Source organism: Plutella xylostella, chromosome 27 (genome assembly GCF_932276165.1).
Source record: "Plutella xylostella chromosome 27, ilPluXylo3.1, whole genome shotgun sequence".
NCBI lineage: Eukaryota > Metazoa > Arthropoda > Insecta > Lepidoptera > Plutellidae > Plutella > Plutella xylostella.
In genome coordinates, this window is record NC_064007.1 from 991,797 (window position 1) to 1,013,885 (window position 22,089).

Here is a 22,089-nt window from a genome sequence, read left to right on the forward strand (position 1 = left end):
CTAATCCCTGGTTATTATGTAACCGCGTATGAAAAAACTGGGGTTAATAAGAGCCAATTTCTCCATTCTCGGTTAGAGCGTAACCAGGGAGTAGTGGATAACTTTTGGCACATCTGTCATGAATTTTATATGGTGATGACGTTTAATTTATAAATCAATCCCTGTCGGTTAGATAACCGACAATGTAGAAATTGGCACTTAGGGATGTAACTGTTCACGAACAGTCGATTAAGGCATTAACCGCTACTAGGTACCTATTAGTAACCAAAATTTGTTGGATTTACCTTTGTCATTTGTCAAAACTGATATTTATAACCAAGGACTATATGGATCTGATAGATATTGGACATATATAATCGTTGTTGATTACTGTTCCATTTTATCAATTAAGTATATTCATCACGACCCATTACGTCCCCACTGCTGGGGCACGGGTCTCCTTCCAATGAAGGAAGGGTTTAAGCCTAGTCCACCACGCTGGCCAAGTGCGGGTTGGTGGACACGTATTAAGTATATTATGAACCCGTAAATCATTATAATTAGTATAATACTCACTTCGAACCGGCTGGGTCGCCTCACGCGCGGCGTCTTGGCCGCCTCCTCGCGCCGCCGCTGCTCCGCCTCGCGGTGCCACAGGGCTGCCACCTGCACACCAACAAACAATTATTTGTAATATTATTTTTTGTGATGTGCATTTTTTTATTGGACCTATGGTCTGGAAATAAAGATAATTTATTTATTATTTAATATTATACATTAGAAAACAGTCATATTTTTTTGTGCTTTTAAAGAGTGGCATTGAGCTGGACATAATTAACCGATGAAAATTGATTATTACATTTATTTCAGTAGATATAGAGTCAAGGCATATTTTAGGTAGAAATGAGTGGTCAGGCGCGAGTGAAATGTGTCACCCAGAAAAATTTTGCATCTTGTCTAACTAACCAACCGTAGTTAAAATGGTTCAATGAATAGATAGGCGGTTTTTGAGTTAGACAAGGTAGAAATTTAGGAGACTGTAGGAACAGTCTCCAGCTCCTCTTTCCGCCAAAATCCTTATAGATACATAACATGTTGACATGTAAAACCACTGTGCTGCTATACGATCGATCGTCTATCAATCATTGACTAGATATTACTAGCGTAAGGACAGGGCCGACCGCTAAGGAAATGGCACCCTCACACTGGCCTTAAAATCTCATATAGGTATTAGTCATAATTTTTTTTGAATTGGGTGCAAGCGCGCGGGTTATTTGTTTTTTAGACAAAATGTTCTGACGGGCGTCTCTTTCCTTTTGAAATCATTGGTGTCGATATTTTCGGTCAATCTTCTCAACCCCCAGTGTAGGTATACCTGCAGCCGTCGCTCGCGGCCGACCTGCTGCTCGATGACCTTGACCAGCTCCCAGCGGTGGATGGAGCCCAGTAGCACCATGCCGCCCGGGCTGCTCACCAGCGGGAAGCTCTTTATTGTCTGCGGAGGAATGAGGGGAAATATTAAAATAATTTTAATATATTGTATAGGTATTTCACACATGGTCAATTGGTCATTTGACAATAAGCTATGCAGGGGATCGCTATACTATATAGCGTACGAGAAACGAACTAACAAGAGTTCTCATGCAGTCGGTACGAATAATGCAACGAGATAGAGTCGTGGTTAACTCAGCACCGCTCCCAAACCTCGATTATCCTGAGGTCGTAAGCTATAGTGATCCCCCAGAGCCTGTAACGTGCGTGTCAGACAGCTGAGCTGATATATTTACATAGGAAAGGGAAGAAAATTGCTCGGAAGCTAGTTCATATATCCGCCTGCCCAATTTTGCTGATGCAAAATTTCATTAAATTAGGTACATAGGAAGCTGACTCCCTGAGTTAGTATTATATTTTTTCATAATAATAGGGTTTTTTCATTGTGGATACTGTTGTAATACCTTATTTTCTTTCAACAGATCCTTTAGTTGCTGGAAGGTCATTCTGTTCCAGATGTACTTCACGTCGCGCACCATGAAGTCTTCTACGCAAATGTCGTACATTCCTGGAAATTACGTAAAAGATATGAGTAAATAGTAAATTAACTCTCTCAGCACAAGCTTGCTCGTGTTGGGGTCCACCAACCCGTAATAGGCCAGCGTATTGGACTAGGCCACAGAATAATAACTAGTACCACTAGGCCTAAAACCCTTCTTTCATTGGAAGGAGACCCGAGCCCCAGCAGTAGGGATGGTGTGATGGATTGTGATGAATATAACAATTATTTTATGCTTGAGAACATTTCAATTAAACTCTGTGTTAAACTCTTTCATAGTCAGCTGATTGTAACTGCTGTAGATAAGGAATGGCTATAAAAATTGATGTTGTTCCATTTATAAGTGTGAGTACCAGTAACTCGCCTATGTCATTATGTACCTATTGTTAATTTAGCTGGTACCTACTTTTAACTAATACTTCTATAACTAAGTTGAAAAGTTAGTATAAGCAGTTGTACAAATAAAAACAAAAATATCGTACCACTTTCTATATTGATGCTTAGATTCAACTTAACGGCCATATGACGAGGTGGCCGAGTGGTTAAGGCGTTGGACTGCTAATCCAATGTGCTCTGCACGCGTGGGTTCGAATCCCATCCTCGTCGGAGTGTTTTGTTTTATTGAGTAGACGTGACAAATTAGTCACGGGTCAATACTGAAGGTTACTGAACCTATTTTGAAGGTTTAGGAATATGTAGGTATAGTATGTAGGTAGTAGAATGTAACAGATATGAATTCTCAGTATACTCTGGACTGATACATTAATGATTACAGTTAATAATGCTTTTCAGTCCACCTTTTGTACACTTATGTTATATTTGTGCAATAAAGTATTAAATAAAAATATTTGGGCAGGGTCTCTTTAAAAACGTGTCTTATCCCGGATTCCTAAAATAGTTGAACAAAACCTATTCGTAACAACGAGCCAAAACACGCCTATCAGCTAACAACACCACTTTTCACCACCCTTTATATGTATAAACAACACTCCCACCCTGTACATCAACAACACTCACGGCTAGCAGACGACAGTAGATCAGGTAAATACGGCAGTTTCTTGATGAGTATGATGCTGTCGAAGCACGATGGCTGCAGCAGGGAGGCAGTGGCGTTGGCCGCCAGCACCGCCGCCATCGTGGGCAGTAGATGAGTCACCTGTGAGTTTGAGAGAGAACGGTAAGGTGATGTGATGTGTAGGTATGTCATATGTACAGTCAGCTGCATAAGTAGCTGTACACATTTGTACCTTGTCAAACTCACAACTGCCTATTCAAACATTGACAGTTGGTTATGTAGGTAATTTGACAAGGTACAAAAGTGTACAGCTACTTATGCAGCTGACCGTACCTTGAATGGAGCGGGAATGTCAGCTGTTGATACTTTGAACTTCAGGTGCTATCAGATGTTGTCTATTGATCCAAAACTAAGCACTAGAAAAGATATGCTAAATTGGACTGCGCAAAGAAGGACTAACATTTGCCTCTAAAGGACTGAGGTTTATAAGGACGATTGTTGGCTGATGATGATGGTGATGATGATGATGATGATGATGATGATGATGATGATACCTGCCCTCTCATATCAAACCCTTTGATACTATGGTTGAGGACAGAGTGTTATTGGGAGTAGCCTCTATGCCTGGCTGTGGTCGTCTGATGATGATGGTATCTGACTCGTCACTTCCAACACTTTGACCATGCTGTACTCGGAAGATGATGATGAGGGCTGAGGACTACATCTAGCAATTATTATTTAAAAAATGGTACAAAGGCGAACTTAATGCTAGCAGCATTTTCTACCAGTTAAGCTTTGACGATAGAAGATGGTTATAGAAGATGGAAGCAATAGTTGGTTGATTGTTGCCTAGATGATGATGGTGGAGTTACCTGTCCCGTCATCTCGAGCACGATGACCATGGTGGACACGGTCTGCGTGACGGCGCCCGTGAACGCCGCCGCGCCCACCGTTGCGTACCCGCCTGGAATAAAGAATAACAATATTATATAGCTAATTTAACTTTGTAAAACTTGATTTTTTTCCAATGGAAACGATTTTGTTACATATACAATCTTCCTAGCCTAATTTAAACCCCTTGCCCGTCCTTCTACTTTCTATCCAGACCCTACATATTTGTGATACCAAATTACCAATCAATGCTTATATAAGAACTAAAAGTTTCCATCAAATTGTTAAAAGTCAGGCTCGCAGGACCGTTATTTACGCGGATGTTTATTACTCTTTCACGGGAAAACGGCTGAAGCGATTTTGATGAAATTGGGCATGCAGAAACATGTCATTCTGGACTAGCCCGTAGGACACTTTTTATCTCGGAAATCCCTCGGGAAAACTTTTTAAGGTGAAATGAAGCTCGCGGTTAAAATTTCTATTCCTAATACGAAGGTTCAAAAATTAACATACCGGGCAATATCTTCTGTACATGGCCTCCATAAGCGACGCCCAGCGGCCAGCAGTAGTGCATGAGCTCGCCCGTCAGCCGGCCCAGCGCCGCGCCCATCTTGAACGAGGGTATGAACACCCCTTCCCTAACTACTGTCTATGGTCACCCCTGCCCGGCCTTCTACTTTCTATACTAACCATAGACATTTTAGACACCCCTGCTCGCCGTTCTACTGTCTATGTATGCTAACTATACATATTTGTGATACTAATCGACGCTTATAGGGAAAAGTCAGGATCGACGGACCATTATTTACGCGAAAGTTTATTACTCTATCACGGGAAAACGGCTAGAGCGATTTTGATGAAACTTGGTATGTAGGTAGCTGACAACCAAGATTATTGCTTAGGGTACAATTTATCCCGGAATTCCCACGGGAAAATCGGGGAAGCCATCATTTATAATCAATTATCTTCACCTACCGGGCAGAATCTTCTGCACATGGCCTCCATAAGCGACCCCTAGCGGCCAGCAGTAGTGCATGAGCTCGCCCGTCAGCCGGCCCAGCGCCGCGCCCATCTTGAACGAGGGGATGAACACCCCTGCCCTAACTACTGTCTGTGCTAACCATAGACATTTTGAACACCCCTGCCCAGCCTTTTACTATCTATGCTAACCCTTCATGATTGTGATGCTAATAGGGACCCAAAGTCTATGAAGTCAGGCTAGAAGGACAGAATTATGGCCCAATTTTTAAGCGAAAGTTATTTACTCTTTCACGGGAAAACGGCTAGAGCAATTTTGATGAAACTTGGTATGTAGGTAGCTGACACCCTAGATTAACACATAGGTTACATTTTATCCCGGAATTCCCACGGGAAACTGCGGAAACCAATCAATTAACATACCAGGCAGTATCTTCTGCACATGGCCTCCATAAGCGACGCCCAGCGGCCAGCAGTAGTGCATGAGCTCGCCCGTCAGCCGGCCCAGCGCCGCGCCCATCTTGAACGAGGGTATGAACTCCCCTGCCCTAACTACTTTCTATTCTAACTGTACACATTTTGAACACCCCTGCCTTTTTATGCTACCCTTGGATATATTATGTGATACCCAATCGATGCTTATAGCGACCTAAAGTCACTCACATATTATTAAAAGTCCGGCTCGAAGGATCGAATTATGATCCATTCTTTACACAAAAGTTTGTTACTCTTTCAAGTAAAAACGGCTGGAGCGATTTTGATGAAACTTGGTATGTGGGTAGCTGACACCCCAGATTACCCCAAAAACCACTTTTAATCCCAAAAATCCCACGAAAAAACTAAGGAAGCCATCATTTATCATCAGACACCTCTACATACCGGGCAGTATCTTCTGCACGTGTCCTCCATAAGCGACGCCCAGCGGCCAGCAGTAGTGAACGAGGGTATGAACACCCCCGCCCTAACTACTGTCTATGCTAACCATAGATATTTTGAGCACCCCTGCCTCATTTTCTACTTTCTATGCTAACCATAGACATTTTAGACATCCCTGCTTCCCGTTCTACTGTCTATGTATGCTAGCTATACATATTTGTGATACTAATCGACGCTTATAGGGAGCAAAAGTCAGGATCGGAGGACCATTATTTACGCGGAAGTTTATTACTCTGTCACGGGAAAATGGCCGAAGAAATTTTGATGAAATTTGGTAGACAGGAAGCTAGCACCTTGGATTATCACATGGGACACTTTTTATCCCGGAATTCCCACGGGAAAACTTTTAAAAGCGAAGCGAAGCTCGCAAAATATCTTGTAGGCCCTAATACAGTCAAGGTTAAAGAACATATCTACATATTCACATACCGGGCAGTATCTTCTGCACGTGGCCTCCATAAGCGACCCCCAGCGGCCAGCAGTAGTGCATGAGCTCGCCCGTCAGCCGGCCCAGCGCCGCGCCCATCTTGAACGAGGGGATGAACACCCCTGCCGGCACCGGGAGCGTGCAGGACACCATGGAGAGGAAGTACTGTGGGAGGAGAAATGGGGGTTAGAATATGATGTTTCTTTCCATTACGAGTTGATCACTTATTTTGAAGTATTGACTTATTAACTTAAGGTCACGCTCAACCGATAATCTCATAATAATATATCTGTCATAATTTTTTTGAATTAGGGCCAGCGCGCGGGTGACATTTTCTGGCTTCCTTTTGAAATCATTGTCTAAAATGGAAGGTTCCAAATCAGCACAAGATTACAACTATTTCAAAAACTAATCTAGCTACTCTTGACTGACTGATAGTGGCATACATACCTTTCAAACCTTCTACTCCTGAGCAGCTTGCAAATAATAATGCAAATATAAGTCAGGAATACCAATAGATGGCACAACACTATTAAAAACTAAGTTTCAAACACTGACGATAGATGGCAGTAAAACCATGATTTTGAAATCCTACATCGCGGCATCGAAATTCCTACTCGTAGTTCATACTATCCTAGCAGAAGAAGTAGTCAAGACAGACCATAGGTGGCACTGAATTGGAAAAAACTGTTGAAACAATGTAATACTTATTCTAAAGTTTAAATAGTTTTAGATATAAAGTTTTTTGTTCGTTGGCAACACTGCCCTGATAGATTTCATGGACGTTGTGTGTTTTATATTGTGCCTGGTGTAAAATAAAAGTTCAGTACAAAAATACCTGCGTTTTACTCATTTCTACAGGTTATGGGCCCAGGCCGTATCATACCACAACTGCTTCGAGACTTGAGTAAAACCAGGGAAGGATACTTTTCGCTAAAAGTTTAAATATCGGCGTCACGGCCGGCGGCCATTTTCGACGCGTGCGCCGAGAAGGAAAATACTTGCTCAGCAGCAAAGAGTAAGGAAGGTTGGCGAGAAGGAAGGGAAAAAAGGTGCATACCATGGAGGGTAGTCAAGCTGGAATCAAGCTGGAAGGTTCAAAGAATTGGAATGTTTGGAAATTTCAAACGATGGTCGTGCTTCGAGGTCATGGCCTCCTCGATGTGGTTGAGGGGCGTGAAGTGAAGCCCGAAGCTGCCGGTACTGCAGCGGAAGCCTGGGCGTCCAAGGATGCCAAGGCTCAGACGTTCCTGGTGACAAGGATGACGGAGGAGGTGATGCTACATATTATCACCTGCAGCAGTTCTGCGGACATGTGGAAAAAGTTGGCCAGTGTCTACGAGCAGAAGACGGAGACAAGTGTACACATTGTACAACAAAGATTCTTTCAATACAAGTATGAGGAAGGTATAGAAATGGCTGTATTTCTATCAAAGGTACAGGAGATGAAGAATCAGCTCAAACAGATGAACGAAGACATTTCAGACAAGCTGGTAATCACTAAGGTTCTTATGTCTTTACCGGAGGACTTCAGCCACTTTATATCAGCCTGGGAGTCTGCGCCTGATGACAAACAAACTTATGACAATCTGGTGGCAAGATTGTTGGTCGAAGAGGAGCGAATAAAAGAAAAAAGAAGTGAAAGTAACCAAAGTTCAGCCTTTATGGCTAAAAGATTTGATAAAAAGAGTGTAAAGTGTTATAGATGTAATAAACTTGGACATTTTCAAAGCGAGTGCCACAGTAAAGTGGATAACCAAAACAGTGCAAGCTCAAGTGTTAATAATAGGCATCAGAACTTTAATAATTCAAATCGAAAGTGTTTTTACTGCAACAAAGTGGGACATTTTAAAAGTGAATGCCGATTTAATAAAAATAAAAACAATGGTAATGCGTTTGTAGTGCAAGAGACATTCAATGAACATTTTCAACAATCGCAGTGGTTAGTAGACTCTGGTGCAAGTGAGCACATGTGTTGTGATCGGGAGTTGTTTTCAAGTTATTCAACTCTGTCACAAAAATCAGTGATAGTCGGAAATGGGACTGCAATAAGTGCCCTGGGTCGTGGACAGGTGGCAGCACAAGTTTTCAACGGAAGTGAATGGATTGATACGACCATAGACAATGTGTTATTCGTTCCTGAACTAAAAACGAATTTGTTTTCTGTGAATCGTGCGGCTGACAGAGGATATGTCATGTTGACAGATGACAGCGGATGCAAGTTTTATAAACAAAAACAAGTGTGTGCGATTGCAAATCGCGTCGGAAATATGTACTACATGGACTTACGATACAAAAATAGTGCAGCAAATGTTACCCAAGTAAAATCCGAGTTATACGAGTGGCACGAAAGATTAGTGCATCAAAATATGCAGTATGTGAAAACTGTACTTGCTAAAAATAACATTCAAGTGCAGGATAGTGACGTTGATCAGTGTCAGGGATGTTTAGAAGGGAAGATACATAAATTACCCTTCAGTACGAGTGAGACAAAGACAAGCAGAACTTGTGAATTGATCCATGCTGACACTTGTGGACCAATGGAAGAAACCTCAGTTGGAGGTTCAAGATACTTCGTCATACTCAAAGACGACTACTCAAACTACAGGAGTGTATACTTTGTGAAACGGAAGGACGAAGTGAAGAAGTGTATCGAGGATTTCATAAACCAATCTCAAAACATAACTGGAAATAAGGTTAAGACCTTTCGAAGTGATAATGGGCTTGAATTTGTAAACAAAGAAGTAAAACAACTGTTCCAGTTGCATGGCATAGTGCATCAAACTACTGTGCCATATACACCTGAACAGAATGGAAAGGCAGAAAGAGAGAATAGAACACTTGTTGAAGCAGCTCGAACTATGCTGTATTCAAAGGATATGCCTAAGAAGTTATGGGCTGAAGCTATCAATACAGCAGCATATGTGTTGAATAGAACGGGAAAAAGTAATGAGCCAGGAAAGACTCCATTTGAAACGTGGACAAAAGAAACTTTTGATATAAATACTCTGAAGATCTTTGGTACGCCTGTGTTCGTACACATACCAAAGGAGAAGAGGAGGAAGTGGGACTCTAAAGGAGAGAAAGGAGTTATGGTTGGCTATGGACAACATGTGAAAGGCTACAGAATCTACTTCCCAAATAAAAATGATGTTGAAACCAAACGAGATGTGGTGTTCATAGAACAAAAGGAAAGGACAGAAGTTCCAGAAGAGAGAGAGCCACTGGTGAGCCTTGATGTAGTGTAGAGGCTGGCATGCCAGAACCAAGCTACGAGGGACACGTGAATGAAGAATGTGCCGTCATACAGCAGAATGTGCAAGACATAAATGTAGGGAGCGATGACAGGCTGTTGCCAGGAGAATCTTCTGATAGTGAATATGAACCATGTGCAACATCTGAGGAGTCTGCTGAAGAAGTAGCAGAGAGACCAGACCAAGAGGTACGGAGAGGTCAGCGTACTCGGAAGCCGAATCCACGCTATATGTGTAACAATGTGACGACAGAGACGGAGTACCCTTCTACGTACCAGGAGGCTATGAGAAGGAAAGATGCGAGTAAATGGGAGGAAGCAGTAAAGAGGGAGCTGGACACTTTGAAAGAGAATGAGACGTGGACAATCTGTGAAGGACATGATGGACATAACAGTGTTAGTTGTAAGTGGGTGTTTAAAGTAAAAAATTGTAACAACTTAACGCAATATAAAGCTAGGCTAGTTGCTAGGGGCTTTGAGCAGAATGATATGTTTAATTTAGGTGAGATCTATGCCCCAGTTGCCAAAATGTCAACATTTAGATTGTTTATAGCTGTAGCAACTAATATGAATTTACCTATTTACCAAATGGATGTAACCGGAGCATTCCTTTATGGAGATATTGATGAAGATGTTTTTATTAAACTTCCTGAAGGGGCATATAGTAATGAAAATGAAAGAATTGTAAAATTAAATAAAAGTTTGTATGGTTTGAAGAAAAGTCCCAAATATTGGAATGAGAAGTTTAATTCTGTAATAACTAAAGAAGGATTTGCTAGTTCAAAATGTGATTCATGTTTCTACTCGAGATGCAACAGTAACAGTCAAACTTATGTATTACTTTATGTTGACGATATTTTAATTTTTGGAAATGATGAAAAACAAATATGTGACCTTAAGTCTAAGCTAAACAAAGAATTTAAAATGAAGGATTTAGGTTTGGTGTCAAACTTCCTTGGTATAAATGTGAAACAAGATTTGGAAAATAATATAACCACGCTAGATCAGAAAGAGTACTTAGAAAATGTTTTAAAGCGATTTGATATGCAAGATTGTAAGCCTATGTCTACCCCAATGGATCCAAATAGCACAGAGATTTTTAAAAATTGTAAACTAGACAATAACTCAGAGAATTTATGTAGACAAATTATTGGGTGTTTGATGTATGCTGTATGTGGAACGCGACCAGATTTATGTGTAGCTTTGTCGATATTAAGCAGATATCAAAATAGGGCAGATAATGTTTTGTTAACAGCACTTAAAAGAGTGCTTAGGTATGTTAAACACACCTTATCATATAAGATAGAGTATGTATGTAGTGGTGAGACTTTAGTTGGATGGGTAGATGCCGACTGGGCAAGTGATGTTGAAGACAGAAAGTCTACCACTGGCTATGTATTCTTTTACAAAAACTGCTTAGTTTCATGGAGTAGTAAGAAGCAGTGTTCAGTATCATTGTCATCAACTGAGTCTGAATATGTAGCTATGAGTGTAGCGGCTAGTGAGGCGTGTTGGCTTATAAACATGTTAGATGATTTTAATATTAAAAATGTATGCCCTTTGAACATAATGTGTGATAATCAATCCGCAATGATGGCAGCGAGCAGTGATAGTATTAAGAGGCTTAAACATGTAGATATAAGATTTCATTTTGTAAAAGAGTTAGTTAAGAGAGAGAAGTTGAAATTAATGTATGTTAAATCTGAAGATCAAATTGCTGACATGTTCACAAAGCCCTTGAGAAAAGAATCATTATTAAAATTTTGTTTTATGTGTGGTTTAAAGAATTAAAGTATAGTAGAGTCATGTGTAGAGTAGAGTCAAAGTTTAAGAATGAATGTAGAGTCAAGATTAGTTACTGTATTAATGTAAGTATTACATTGAGGGAAGGTGTTGAAACAATGTAATACTTATTCTAAAGTTTAAATAGTTTTAGATATAAAGTTTTTTGTTCGTTGGCAACACTGCCCTGATAGATTTCATGGACGTTGTGTGTTTTATATTGTGCCTGGTGTAAAATAAAAGTTCAGTACAAAAATACCTGCGTTTTACTCATTTCTACAAAAACGCGCAGTGACTATGAAATCCTACATCGCGGAATCGAATTCTCTCCTCGCAACTGATATAAGCTCACCACAGACAGGAAGTACACGACGAGGCAGCCGAACACGTTGAGCTCGGGCGTCTGCCAGTGCGCCGCCACCGACGCCTGCTCCGCCGTCAGCTGGTCCGTCCACGTGAAGTTGGCGAACATGGCTAGCACCTGGATAGAATAGAATAATTATAATTTTATTGGACGTAAAATTTTACAATTATTTGTTAACAAATAAACATGCAATATTACTTAACCTAATCAAAGAGACCTCCTCTTATCGTACCTGGCTCAAAGGTTCCCATAATGCTGGCTGCATTTCCTCGCTGTATAGCCAGAGATATTCTTTGAGCCAGATACGATCCCGAGCGTCGGTCTTAGCCTCGCTCTCTGAGCCGTCGTCGGCAGTGGCTCGACAAAAACTGTTTTGCCTCAAAACCCCACACTCCCGTTTACCTCACGACATTATTTGACCATTTTGATTATTTGTCCATTGTCATGATAATTACTCTAGCACCATTTCAAAGGCTCAGTCACTGAGGAGAAGAAATGGCGAAAGAAACTCCTCGAGCATCTTTTCAATAGAGAAAAGAATTCATATACAAAGTTCCAGTGACGTATGGAACGGCAATCGCAGATGGACTTTTTCATTGCTCGTGAGTGTAATTTATTGTTTCGTGGTTTCTTGCATTCAAGACACTGAACCGCAAGAAGAGAAATACTCGTTATGACCAATTTTTGTAGGTGCTATCAAAATGTCTTGTCTTTATTTATTGTTTGTCTATTCATAGTAAATTTTGCTACAAGTATTCTAAGCGTGAAAGCGCATGTGACTCTTTAAACGGCTTTACCAATTAGGTACTACGAAATTTGCCTGGTAGTAGGCCTGCACCATGGATTAACAGGATTAACGCATAGGCTAATTTGTTATCCAGGAATCCCCAGGTTATATAATAAAATGCTAAGCGTACCTGTGCCTGGCTGCCCAGATCGGCCGCCATGTATTTTCCAAGCCCTGGTGGAAACAGGATCGACATCACCGCCAGCGTTATGAACCCGGGGTAGATGAAGCGGCTGAAATATAGTAATTCAGGGGGGAAATTTACTTCTTATTAGCAAACTGGGTTACTCAGCGCGATTTTTAACCAGTTATAAAATGAGATATAAGATTAATATTAAAATGCTTTACTCGAGCGATTTAAGGCAAATAGGTAAGGTGAAGTGCGGTAATTGCAACTAAAAATATTGAAGTCGTAACTTCATCATCTGATAATTCTTTATATATAAGGAAATAGTATTACTGTAAAATCATGCCAAAGTAAAAATTTTATGTAGATTTTATTCTACTATCATGACAAAGAAAAACTCTGAAGAATAAAGAGCTATTGCCAAAAGTTCCGGCAAAGGCAGAAATAGTTGCAATTACCCCTCCTGGCGGGTAATTGCAACTAATCGTTTTATCTCCATATTTTTCTATGTGTGGTGTATATTGTGTATTTGAAACACAAAGACTAAGAGAATATTCATAGGATTGTGACACTTACCTCCTTGTAACTACGACCAATTACGCATGAAACTACTGTTTAGCCGTGGGTCTGGTAATTGCAACTAATTTCTCAAAAATAGTGATGGGAACTTTATTGTAATTTTATCGACAGTCATGTAGTGTCTGCCATCGACAAGCCAAGAAGACCATGGTAGCAGAATAAAACTCGTTGATAAAAATTAATAGCTATATTTTTATTAATCAACATTAAATATTTTACTTATGTTTAATCAAACAGCGTTTTTTCAATTTTTTTGGAAAGTTTTCGGAATTTACCGCAGGCAGGATGCCGAGTGGAATTTTGCAGGTTTTCTAAAAAAATTTATGCTTAACAGATATGTTTAAAATTTGGTATTCAGCCTTTTATTCTTATTTGTGTGTTATATTATTAGTGATTGTATCGATATATTCATGTTCACTGCCCCATCACTGGCTTTTTCCAATTTCATACAAAAATTGGCAGCTAATTGTAACCACCCTAAAAACTGCAAAATAGTTGCATTTACCAGACTTTGCATTTTTTGTCTGGTAAATGTAACTACACAGAAAACTCTGAAAACAATCGTGTTAGAATAAAACAAATACATACAAAATGACTTACCGTTATTAGTTTTTACTTTTTTTTGGAAAAACCTTGCGAGGAACCACTAAAAACTATTTTATAAAATAAAAATGCACACCATGTCCATCCGACTCCAGCAGACTCAAAATGGCCGATGACAAGAAGCTTTATAACTCCCACAATTCTTGAGCTATCAGCGCCATCCACATTTTTGGGTAGAACTTGTATGATGTAAAATTGATTTTAGTCTGTCGTTTTACAATGAAGTAACTCTAGAGGGAGTTATTGAAGTTAGTTGCAATTACCGGATAGTTGCAATTACCGCACTTCACCTTACTTAAATATAAGTGCAAGCGAAAGATCTGATAAAATGTTTCGCACTTCTGTAATGGCTAAAGTACTTATAGTGCAGGTTTTTATAACCAATCAGCAGTGAAAACAAAAAAAAGATATATGGCAATGGCAAAGGAGAGCTGCAATGTAGCGTTCTCCTGTGGAATAAATATTATTTTATTTTGCTTAGTATTTAGAGGAATAATTAAGTGCAGCCATTTTACATCAATTTCTTTATCAGCGTGGTTCATTCAAACATGTCTAATTGACCTAATTGTCTACTCACTTCTTCTGCAGGAAGTTGCTGAGACTCTTGGTGTTCCTCATGAAGAGCACGTAGTTCTTGTGCAGGAACACCCACAGCGCGCCCAGCAGCCCGCACACTATGCTGGGGAAGGAGGAGGGCTATCAAAAACTGTTTAGCAGAAGTTGGGTTGGTCATTTGCATTGTTTTTACTAATGTATCGGTGGCAAAAATTTGAACTGAAATAGGGTTGGCTTAGCCAGACAGATAAGTTTGTCAGTAGCTGACTAACAGTTAGTAAATGAGCTCTTCAGTTTCAGATAAGTGAAGCTATTTGTATGGAATATTGCTAAGAACCTTTCAATTAAAATATACTATTTAAATTGTTACTAATACCTAATTTACCACCGTTTCAGTTTTACACCAAACCCAACATTACCCACCACATTGTTCAACTTACCCACCAAAACCCTAATTTACCCAAATCACCACCGAACTTACCCAATCACCCCCGAACTTACCCAATCACGTCCCATCTTACCCGAGCAGCACGAACACGGCGAACTCCTGCGGGTCGAAGGGGAAGTCCTGCGGCAGGTGCGTCGGGAACAGCGGCTTCACCGTCGGCGTGGCCCCCGACCAGACGGAGAGCAGGCGGAACATCTGGGCGGGAGAGGGGTGAATAAGCTCATTAGAATCGAGGTAATTCGGGAGAGGGCTAAAGAAACCGACACCATAATTCATAAAATATGCTTGCAAAGTTCTAGCCATAAACTAAGGCCATATGCCAAAGAACCGATGGCTGGTGAAGTAAACGAGTTCTCAAATAGATACCAAGAATTCTCAAATGTATCGTGGGGGCCGAAACTGGTTTGGACCTGGGGGACCTTAGACAAGGAGAGAGTGTTACGGAGTTCCCCGGGACAGGCCTATGTACAGAATTAAATGATAGCCGGCTGATAATGATTGTAATGATCGTTTTATAATTATGATACTTACAATAGCACTGCAGCAAGCAGCGAAGAATCCTCGCCAATAGTTCCTCACAGCAAAGTATGTCGTCGTTACTTCGATCGAAAATAAAACGCCTGAGCGGTGAAAAACAAAAAAATAAATAAATAAGTAACTAAAACCAAAATAAATAACTATAAACAAAATAAATATGTGCAATAAATAAGCAAAAAATAATTTATTACATAATTCAATACGTTGCTGCGATAAGTGAAAATTGTAAGCAAAAACAAAATAAAACTGGCTTCAGCGTTCATCAGCCAGATAGGACACAGACAAAGCGTCTGAGACGCTAGTGCTGTTTTTTAAGGGAGAATGTAACTTTAAATTGTTTTGTGTGGACTACCGTACTACTAAATAAATTTATAGTTATACCTAAAATTTTGTATGTACCGTACCGTACATGTACCGTATTAGTCTTGAAATAATGTAATTTATTTATTTATTTATTATAAAAACACAATAATGCTTAACAGCTATGGCCAACACGCAATTATTGTTAGGTAGTACAATGTTATTGTTAGTATTATCCTTCAACCTACCTCCAACAGGCGCAGCAAAACAACTGGCAACTCCGACAGCACAAGCCGCCGCCAACATCTCCGTGGTGCGAGACTCATTGGAGTAGATGCCCTGGAATGACGTCACCAGCTTCGAGAGTAGGGCCGCCACCATGGACGCGATGTGGACTGACGGGCCCTGCGGGGGTGAGGAGGGGTTAGATGGTTTAGGGGAGGGTTGTGGGAGAAATTTGGTGATTCGTTAGAGAAATATGCAAAGTAAAGATCGATGGTCGGTCGGTGGTATTTGTGCGAATGCATTGCCAAATGCGGGATATTCGCTTGCGAGTCATCTCGTTGGGGACTATAGTTGTGAGCATAATTATTATTCTGTATGTCTTGGTCGTGACAGAGGTCATCTTATAAGGGTCAGTTGAAATCCCTGTCTACAGCATATATACCTATATTATTGAGCTGGAGTCTTTTTGGCGCTCTGGACATCAATCTTTGAATTGTTTACTTTATTTTTTGTTGTTGTCAGCGTGTCAAATAAATGTTCTTTTTTCCCATGCTTTGGTCATAAAACTCGATCTTATGTGTTAATCTAGGTTGTATTTAATTCCAGCTTCCTGCATCACAAACTCCACCAAAATCTGGTCAGAAGCTATAGCGTGACAAAGCAACCTACCTTTAGAAACTCTTGCCTCTAGTCGCGATCTATTAGGACGATGCCTAATAAGCCTTCGATGCCTAATAAGCCTTAAGAAGGTAGTACAGACCTCCTTCCCGAGCGGCAGGCCGGAGCCCAGCGTGGTCGTGAGCCCCACCACCTTGGCGACCAGCGCGCGCAGCGTCAGGTACTCCTTGAGGTGCACGCCGCGCAGAACCGTCTTCATCTCCAGGACTTCCTATTAGGACTTCTTGTCGATACTAATATGTATTGTTTCATTGCGCTTTCTTATCTACGACTAAGGGCCTTACCACAAAAACTTAGACAGTATTTAAAAGGTGTTTAGCGCTGTCAAACGCCTACAAAATCTGTCAAATTTCGTTTTAAACACTTGCTAAACAGTGTTTAAAGTTTATTGTAAACTGTGTGTACAGTAAGAATCGAGCGATCTCGCGTTCTTTTTATACGAGACGCCTTAAAGAAGCCAGTCGTTTGCCGCAGGTCCTTGCCAATATATCTCTAGGTTACCAGCATCCTGCATCCCATATGCCACCAAAATCCGGTGAATAGCTATAGCGTGATATACTAACAAACATTTAGACACTTTTGCCTTTATAACTAGCTACGATCGTATAGTCGCGTTCTACTAGGACGATGCTAAAGCCTTAAGAAGGTAGTACAGACCTCCTTCCCGAGCGGCAGGCCGGAGCCCAGCGTGGCCGTGAGCCCCACCACCCTGGCGACCAGCGCGCGCAGCGTCAGGTACTCCTTGAGGTGCACGCCGCGCAGGATCGTCTTCATCTCCAGGACTTACAATATTGACTGCTTTTCAATACCAATATGTATTGTTTCATTGCACTTTCTTATCAAAATTGGGTCAATCTTTGAATACTGGTATGAGAACCAAAGTAACAGCGTTCGGTGGGCAGGTGCGGACTCAGACGTATATAGGTTGGAGTGCGGGGTGCGGCAGGGGGGGCTGAGCTCCCCGCGACTCTTCAATCTGTATATGAACAGGCTGATTGCTGGGCTCAGCGGCACCGGAGTCGGATGCCATATTGATGGAGTATGTATGAACAATCTCAGCTATGCCGATGACATGGTGCTGCTGAGCCCATCGATCAGCGCGCTGAAGAAGCTCCTGGCTTTGTGTGAGTCATATGCGGCGGCCCATGGGCTCAAGTATAATGCCAAAAAAAGTGAGTACATGGTTTTTAAGCCGGGGACTAAAACTTACTCAACGCTCCCAGAAGTCTCACTTTGCGGCACTCCACTGGGTAGAGTGAGTAAGTTTAAATACTTGGGCCACTGGGTCACCGAGGACTTAAGGGATAATGATGATATCGAGAGGGAACGCAGGTCGCTGGCTGTTCGCTGTAACATGCTGGCCCGAAGGTTTGCACGGTGTTCAAGAGCAGTCAAAATAACGCTTTTCAAAGCATACTGTCAATCATTTTACACCTGCAGCCTTTGGGTTAGCTACACGCAGCGAGCATACAGCGACCTGCGAGTCCAATATAACAATGCATTCAGGGTTTTGTTGGGGTTGCCGTGGCGGTGTAGTGCGTCACAAATGTTTGCTGAGGCGCACACGGATGATTTTCACGCGATTATGAGGAAACGGTGCGCCTCGATGATGTCTCGCCTCCGCGGCACCACCAACACTATCCTGAGTGTGTTCGCAGACCGGTGGGACTCCACAATGCTGCGTCATTGGGTGTTACGTCACACCAGTTATGCATAGGATTGGTATTAAGTTAAGCACGTATAATTATTATTTATTTGTTTTACTAACACTACATAGAATAAGATAAATTGTTACTAACACGCTATGGACTATGTATTTTGGTCTGAAATAAATGATTTATTATTATTATCTACGACTAAGGGCCTTACAACAAAAACTTAAGACAGTATTTAAAAGGTGTTTAGCGCTGTCAAACGCCTACAAAATGTGTCAAATTTCGTTTTAAACACTTGCTAAGCAGTGTTTTAAGTTTTTTGTGGTAGTAGTAGTAGTAGAGACGCCTTAAAGAAGCCAGTCGTTGGCCGCAGGCCATTGCCAATCTATGTCTAGGTTACCAGCTTCTTGCATCCCACATCCCACCAAAATCCGGCGAATATCTATAGCGTGATAAAGTAACAGACCTTAAGACACTTTTGCCTTTAGTCACCATCTATTAGGACGATGCTAAAGCCTTACAAAGGTAGTACAGACCTCCTTCCCGAGCGGCAGGCCGGAGCCCAGCGTGGCCGTGAGCCCCACCACCTTGGCGACCAGCGCGCGCAGCGTCAGGTACTCCTTGAGGTGCACGCCGCGCAGGATCGTCTTCATCTCCAGGACTTACAATATGGCGATCTTATCGATACCAATGTGTTTGATAGCGCATTCGTATCTACTACCAAAAGTCGAGCGAACTCGGGTTCTATTAAGACGCCTTAAAGAAGCCAGTCGTTTGCCGTTGTCGATTGGCAATCTATGCCAGTGTCTTTGTGTTAATCTAGGTTACCAGCTTCCTTATCCTGAAGACGCCTTAAAGAAGCCAGTCGTTGGCCTCAGGCCATTGCCAATCTATGTCTAGGTTACCAGCTTCCTGCATCCCACAATCCACCAAAATCCGGTCAGTAGCTATAGCTTTATAAAGTATACCATACCTTTAGACACTTTTGACTTTAACCGCGTTCTATTAGGACGATGCCTAAGTCTTTATGTAAAGCCTAAGGCTGTATATAGAAAGAAAAAAACTGGGAAACTTATAAGCGCTTACTTTTTCGTAATTTGACAAACCAGCGCTGGCAAAACGTCCATTAACGCTTTTAAGTTTAGAACTTTCTTACTCATACGGCCTTGGGCTTTACATAAAGACTTAGGCAAGCCGTAAAGGCAGTACAGACCTCCTTCCCGAGCGGCAGGCCGGAGCCCAGCGTGGCCGTGAGCCCCACCACCTTGGCGACCAGCGCGCGCAGCGTCAGGTACTCCTTGAGGTGCACGCCGCGCAGGACCGTCTTCATCAACAGGACTTCTAATTAGGACTCTTTTGCCATACTAATAGGTTTGACCGCATTCGAATTGCGCGAATTCGCAATGATTTAGTCGCGTTCTATTAGACCGACGCCTCCAAGGAGCCAGTCGATTGCCAATCTATATAATTCTGCCATTAAAGTGTCTATATGTTAATCCAGGTTGTCAGCTTTCGGCATCCCGTATGCCATCAAAATCCGGTGAGTATCTATAGCGTCATAAAGTAACAAACTTTTAGAAACTTTTGCCTTTAGTCGCGTTCTATTAGGACGTATTAAAGGGGCCAGTCGATTGTTGCAGGCCATTTCCAATGTATGTAATTCTACCATTAAACTAACCTATGTGTTAATCCAGATTGTGAGCTTCCTGCATCCCATATTCCACCAAAAACCGGTCAGTAGCTATAGCGTCATAAAGTAAGCAAACCTTTAGACACTTTTGTCTTTATAACTAGTCGGGTTCTATTAGGACGAAGCTAAAGCCTTAAGAAGGTAGTACGGACCTCCTTCCCGAGCGGCAGGCCGGAGCCCAGCGTGGCCGTGAGCCCCACCACCTTGGCGACCAGCGCGCGCAGCGTCAGGTACTCCTTGAGGTGCACGCCGCGCAGGATCGTCTTCATCTCGGGGATCCCGGAGCCTGGAGGATAGGTGCAAGGTGAGATAGTGATAGTTGTACGTAGTAAGTATAAGGGGGGGTTACAAAACGGGTTTGGAGAAAGGGGGTGATTTACGGACGGACAACTTTTGGGAATTCGTGAAAATGTTTGTTATGTGACTGTGATAATGGAAATTAGGCTTTTTTTAACGATTTTTCAAAAGCTTTAGAGAACAAGTTGTTCATAGGTTTATAATGACCCCCTGAGTATCCTCTTTCAGTTTACCATGCCACTTTTGGAACACCCTGTACTATCATAATAGACGAAGCAAAGAACTCGTGTTTGACCGGTATGTAATACCTAAGTAAATACTATAAAATGACTTAAAATTTAACCGGAACTGCAGTAGTTGAGGAGGTTAAATTCTTTTGCAAAATAAATAAATGATAATAACCACTTAGCTACTGTTCTAATCTAATCTAACCACTATGAAGCCGAGATTATAATAAAATGCCTAAAGATAACCGAATTAAATAACACATAATATTTTTATTGGCAGCCATAAAACACTGTATCACAAAAAAACTTTGATTTACTGATAAACAAGACAAGATACAAAGTAAACTAGTCATTGAAATAAATTCAAAGGCAATAAACTTTCCGATTTTATATTGATAAGTATTCACAAGTGCTCACTCATAACATTGTTGAACGACCAATTAATGATTGCTTGATCATTCATTCCATCGATCGATGATTAACGCGGGAGTCAGCTGGATCCATATGGCAAGAAGCGGTTTATGTGGTTTGTGGCGCCTATCATTACGAGAGCTTATGGATTATAATACTATGAATCTAGTTTTGAGGTATAAGAAGGACAAGTCCTGCAAGACCCAAAGGTCTGCTGTGACGACGATGATTCCAATAATCAATGGCATATTTTAGATGTGTTTGTGCCATGATGCGTATTAAACATGTAGAGGTATTTACATAGCCGTTAACTCCTAGTACTACCGCATAAAAATACTTTTAAACTTTTCCAGTGGCTGGATCGAGAATGTCACTCAGATAATTATATTTTATCAATAAGGAATAGCCATGAAATAAGTCATGCTTTTGCTGCTATAGACCTATTTTACCTAACAAACTGGAAGAAAAATTTAAATCAAATTTAATTAATTTAGACGACCGAGTGGCGTAGTGGTTAGTGACCCTGACTACTGAGCCGAAGGTCCCGGGTTCGATTCCCGGCTGGGGCAGATATTTGTTTAAACACAGATATTTGTTCTCGGGTCTTGGGTGTTGATATTTATATTTAGTATCTATCTATCTATGTATTTGTGTAGATATATCAGCTGTCCGACACCCATAACACAGGTTCTGCCTAGCTTGGGGTCGGATGGCCGTGTGTGAGATGTCCCCACATATTATATTATTATTATTATTATTAAATATTTCATTGGTTTTGGACCCTAACTTTACTCATAGACTTTGGTAATATTTCGACCACTACCAGTATAGTGCGACAAACTTATGTGTTCCGGTGGGAGCGAACTAAATTGATCCATATCTCATTATTTACTAATGAATTATATATTGATATAGATTAGATGGGTTTATTGAAACCACAAGAGCGAATTACCACTACTGGCAAACTTAAAATATTATAGAATGAAGAAATATTACACATTTACGTGAGCTGTCACCGGAACAGATAAGTTTGTGGCACTGTAATAGCTAACCCTCGTGTATGATATCCAAGGACTATGCCAATGTAATACTAACCAATACTCTGTGAAGCGACGATATGGCAGAACCCGGCGGCGAACAGTATCAGGCATATCGGCAGCGACACCCACGCGATGTACTGGCTGAACGTGGACGTCGCCAGGTCCTTGTACATCCACATGCGAGCTGGAAAGAGATAGATAACAGTTAGACAGTCACGATTCCAACTCCAGTGATTTTCACCACAGCGTAAGAAA

General features: G+C 41.3%; 1 protein-coding gene and 1 non-coding gene across 2 annotated transcripts in view; one reads left to right on the forward strand and one right to left on the reverse strand.

Moving 5' to 3' along the window:
- LOC105388659 (chloride channel protein 2) overlaps positions 1 to 22,089 on the reverse strand; it is a 66,785-nt gene that overhangs the window by 13,770 nt on the left and 30,926 nt on the right. The window contains exons 4-17 of the mRNA XM_048630936.1: positions 21,890 to 22,018; positions 20,012 to 20,145; positions 15,860 to 16,016; positions 15,306 to 15,394; positions 14,848 to 14,969; positions 14,349 to 14,450; positions 12,593 to 12,695; positions 11,664 to 11,792; positions 6,279 to 6,441; positions 3,917 to 4,008; positions 3,047 to 3,185; positions 1,935 to 2,038; positions 1,355 to 1,474; positions 556 to 645 (exon numbers count right to left, since the gene is read on the reverse strand). Of these exons, the coding sequence (XP_048486893.1) occupies positions 556 to 645; positions 1,355 to 1,474; positions 1,935 to 2,038; positions 3,047 to 3,185; positions 3,917 to 4,008; positions 6,279 to 6,441; positions 11,664 to 11,792; positions 12,593 to 12,695; positions 14,349 to 14,450; positions 14,848 to 14,969; positions 15,306 to 15,394; positions 15,860 to 16,016; positions 20,012 to 20,145; positions 21,890 to 22,018 (1,673 nt within the window). The remainder of the gene's footprint in view (positions 1 to 555; positions 646 to 1,354; positions 1,475 to 1,934; positions 2,039 to 3,046; positions 3,186 to 3,916; positions 4,009 to 6,278; positions 6,442 to 11,663; positions 11,793 to 12,592; positions 12,696 to 14,348; positions 14,451 to 14,847; positions 14,970 to 15,305; positions 15,395 to 15,859; positions 16,017 to 20,011; positions 20,146 to 21,889; positions 22,019 to 22,089) is intronic.
- Trnas-gcu lies at positions 2,554 to 2,635 on the forward strand. Its single transcript has one exon. It is a non-coding gene; the product is annotated as a tRNA-Ser (tRNA).